The 4,574-nt window shown below is 34.1% G+C and overlaps 1 protein-coding gene across 1 annotated transcript; it reads left to right on the forward strand.

Moving 5' to 3' along the window:
* The first annotated feature begins 1,957 nt into the window (after positions 1-1,957).
* LOC103492630 (pentatricopeptide repeat-containing protein At3g22470, mitochondrial-like) lies at positions 1,958-4,241 on the forward strand. Its single transcript, XM_051079688.1, has one exon. It carries the CDS (start codon positions 2,048-2,050, stop codon positions 3,749-3,751), a length of 1,704 nt encoding a protein of 567 aa, XP_050935645.1. The 5' UTR covers positions 1,958-2,047; the 3' UTR covers positions 3,752-4,241.
* The last annotated feature ends 333 nt before the right edge of the window (positions 4,242-4,574 follow it).

Here is a 4,574-nt window from a genome sequence, read left to right on the forward strand (position 1 = left end):
TCAAGATGCAGGTTCCGAGTCATTATTATTAGAAGTTGTTTTGAAGTGGACTAACAATTTATGGTACTTCTCTCGAAATCCCAGCAAGTGTGAAATTCTTGTTTTGACGACTTCGAAGGACAGCCAAGCATTGAACTTTTTTGGCTTGTGGGAGCAATACCACATTGGAATGAAAGTCTATAATTAAGAGTAAAAATTGATGGCTAGTTCCTAATAAATTAATTGGCTCTTTTGCTTGTAATCACAAAATAGATTGACAATACATATTTTCAATTCTTTCCCAACTTATACCACACCTAGACACATGTTTTCTTCAAAATTTACTAATCGATTCTTTCAAGAAATAACCTTAAATTGAAGAGAAATTACACACCAAAGTGATACATCCATCACTATTCCAAACTTAGACCATTGTTGCTTAGCTTGTCCTCTCAAGCAATTAAAACAATAACTCACGAAGAAAAAGAACACAAGAAGTTTCGAGAGGAAAACGTATTTCATGATAGTTCTCATACCCTAATGTGTCAAAGGAAACTTTATTTAAGTTTACTTATGTAAATAATCCATTTGTCTTTTTCTTCACTAGTCTCTAGTTGTCTTACTTAAGTTTTTTTTTTTAATTTTTTTTACCATACTACCAACCATTAATTAACTTAAGATAAATAGACCTAGCTTAGTCATTGTTTCACGAGCTCTATACCTCAAAGCTCATCATAAAACCTTCTTTTCTTTTACATCACATTCCTCCCAAACTTATTTGACTACTGTGAGTTATTTTTCTTTTAAAAAATGATTAAAATTTCATTTTGCATTTTTCAAACATATTTCAGGAGAGAATTTGTTACTCTTACTTTCGTCTTTAACGTATACTAACAAATGACTGTGAAAGTATCTAACATTATGTTTGACTTGCATAGTAATGTATTAGACTCACCTAAACTTCAATACACTCATACAAACATATATGAAAGATACTCTTCCTTCAGTTGGCTAAATAGCCAAGACACATGGCATCACACACTTGTGGTATGCTATAGGGCAAAGAGAGTTTTAAAAAGTGAGTATTAATCCAAGTAGGTGACTCTTTCTCCAAATTATGTTAAACAACACCAAAGACAAGAAATCAAATTGTAAGAATAACATACACTACAAAAAATAAGGATTTGATCATATTGGTCCAAAAAACTAAAACGAATGTATAATGTCGGTTTTTTAAAATAAAAAAATAGATGTTTAATGACAGTTTTAAATTGAATCGTAGGTATATGTTTAAAACCGTGTCACCTATAATATCAATTTAAAATCGACATTAAAGATATATATTTTTTAAAAAACAAATTTTATATATATAAAGGAATTAGGGTTGGAAGGAAAAATAATTAATTCTTTTTTCCTTTATGCACGTTGCACAACCTCTTTTCCTCCGATCTTTTTCAACTCCATCGCTCACCGCTACACAACTCACATTTTGTTGAAGCCCAACCATTGATAAAGTGCAAGCTTGTTGTCATAACTCATATAAGTTATGTTTTGTTGTTGCGTAGTCGGTCTTTGTTGCTCAAGTCTGTTGCAATCTTTGATCTCTTAGTTAGATCCATTTAATGGTCAATTTTTTTTTGTTTTTGTTTTTGTTTTTGTTTTTGTTTTTGTGAGTTGTTTGATAGGTTTTGGATGATGTTGTTGATGAATGAAATAAATTAGTTTAGTTCAGCTCCTTATGTAAAGTTGATTCTCAAATGAAAAATTGAACCCAAATCTCGATTATTATTTTAGCATATATTTCATTAGTTTTGATTGATGGTCATACATTGGGCCATATCCTCATGGGCCTTGTTAATTTTGGGCCAACATTTGTGAGAAGGTGAGAATGGACAAATTTCATGAATGTCAGTCTCTACTTTTACATAAAGAATTATTAAGAATGTTTGCTTAAAAAAGGAGGTTCGGTCACGGAAGAAACAAACACTCGTTGACTCTCCCAAACCCAAACACTTCTAACCTCTCTTCTCAATATCTCTAATCATACATTTCCTCTCATCCATCAAACATGGCTTCAACTTCCCAAATTCCTATCTTCCTACGCAATTGCAAGACAGGTAACATTACTGCAATTCAAGCATTTCATTTCTTTGATCTAATGGTGCGTTCATATCCTATCTCCCCCGTTTCTTCTTTCAATCGCTTACTCGGTGGGCTTGCTAAGATTAACCATTACTCTCAACTATTTTCTCTCTATAATAAAATGTGCCTTGCTGGACTTTCTCCCAGTGTCGTTACACTGAATATATTGGTGAATTGCCTTTGTAATGTCAATCGGGTTAGCGAAGCTCTTGCGGCCTTGGCGGGGATTTTAAGGAGAGGTTATATTCCTGATATAGTCACATATAACACCTTGATTAAGGGATTGTGTATGGAGCATAGGATAAGTGAAGCCACACGGTTATTTCTTAGAATGCAAAAATTAGGTTGTACGCCCAATGTGGTTACTTATGGGACTTTGATCAAGGGGCTATGCCAAACCGGGAATGTTAACATTGCACTTAAGTTGCATCAAGAAATGCTCAATGACACTAGTCAATATGGGATTAATTGTAAGCCTAATGTTATTTCATATAGTATCATCATAGATGGCCTTTGTAAGGTTGGACGTGAAGATGAGGCAAAAGAAACTTTTGAGGAAATGAAAGCTCAGGGAATGGTTCCCAATGTCATTTCATATAGCTCCTTGATTCATGGATTTTGTTGTGCTGGAAAGTGGGAGGAGTCTAAACAATTGTTTGATGAGATGGTGGATCAAGGTGTTCAACCAAATAAGGTCACATTTAGTGTGTTGATTGATACGCTTTGCAAGGAAGGAAAGGTTATTGAGGCTAAGAAGTTGCTAGAACTGATGATTGAGAGCGGTATTGTTCCTAATGTGTTTACGTATAATTCATTGCTTAAGGGATTTTGTATGGTTGGTGATCTTAATAGTGCGAGGGAATTATTTGTTAGCATGCCAAGCAAGGGATGCGAACCTGATGTGATTTCTTACACTGTGCTAATTAATGGGTATTGTAAAACCTTGAAGGTGGAAGAAGCAATGAAGCTTTACAATGAAATGCTTCTTGTGGGAAAGAGGCCAAATGTGATAACATATGGTGCCTTGTTAACAGGCCTTTTTCTGGCAGGTAAGGTTGGTGATGCAAAGAAGCTATTTAGTGCCATGAAAGCTCATGGTATTGCTGAGAATTCATGTATATATAGTATTTTCTTAGATGGGTTGTGTAAGAATGGTTGTTTATTTGAAGCAATGGAACTTTTTACCAAGCTAAAATCATACAACTTCAAATTGGAAATTGAAACCTATAGTTGTCTAATTGATGGCCTATGCAAAGCAGGAAAACTGGAAACTGCTTGGGAGCTTTTTGAAAAACTATCCCAAGAAGGGCTTCAACCAAATGTTGTGACTTATAACATTATGATCAGTGGGTTTTGTAAAGCGGGACTAGTAGATAAGGCAAATATTTTGTTTGAAAAGATGGAAGAAAATGGTTGTACTCCTAGCATAATTACTTATGATATCCTTCTGCGTCGTTTCTGCCAAAGTAATAAATCAGAGGAGGTGGTTAGACTTCTCCATAAGATGGTTCAAAGGGATGTATCACCAGATGTTAGCATTTGCACCATAGTCGTTGACATGCTCTGCAAAGATGAGAAATATAAAGAATGTCTAGACTTGCTTCCAAGATTTCCAGTCCAAGAGCGTTGATGTTGATAATAGAACACCACTTACTGGTAGACTCAATGGGAGCTAGAAGAAGGAATGACACATTGTTATATGGTCTTGTTAGGTTGCATAATTTGGTAGATTGCTTGCGTAATTGCATTTAAAGATCATTTTTCTAGGTTAAGAGCAAATTAACTAACATAGAGTAGATAAGTATGCGCATCTAATCATAAACTTTGTCTTTATATTCTACACTCTTTCTCTAATTTAGTTTAACTAACATGGAGGATCATATTCTTTAAGAGCAGTTTAGGAAGGGGATCGACTGTTTTCTGGATTACCTGGATGCTTATAAGATAAACTATCATGTTAAATTTGCACGAAAGCGATATCACAAGATTGTTTATTGCGAACAACAGATTGCTGATTGAGTTTGATGTTTGATGTTTGTACAGTTAACTTAAACATCAATACTGAATTATTAGATTTTACGGTGGCAATCATTTATATTATTCCTGCACCTTATTGTCTACTGTGTATTTAATGCTCTCTTCGAAAATCCCTTTTATCTATTTCCTCCTCATTTCTTGTTAATAATGTGGAGCCCAAACTATTTGGAGGTAATGAAAACTTGCTTTAGTCTTCACTTCAGTAAATTTTAGGTGAAGATAAAATTTTATTTTCAACGTGGCAAGAAATTGTATTTAGTTGAGTAGTTATCAAACTTGGTTGGAGCAAAAAACAATTGCTTTAGAACTTCTAGCTAATTGATCAAATACTAATTTATTAGGAAAGATGCATAGTTGACTTCCTGAACTTGGAGTGTTCTTCGTGGTTCTGAAAGATGAATAATCATCACAATTTT

The sequence above is a fragment of the Cucumis melo genome, chromosome 1 (genome assembly GCF_025177605.1).
Source record: "Cucumis melo cultivar AY chromosome 1, USDA_Cmelo_AY_1.0, whole genome shotgun sequence".
In the NCBI taxonomy this organism is placed as follows: Eukaryota; Viridiplantae; Streptophyta; class Magnoliopsida; order Cucurbitales; family Cucurbitaceae; genus Cucumis; species Cucumis melo.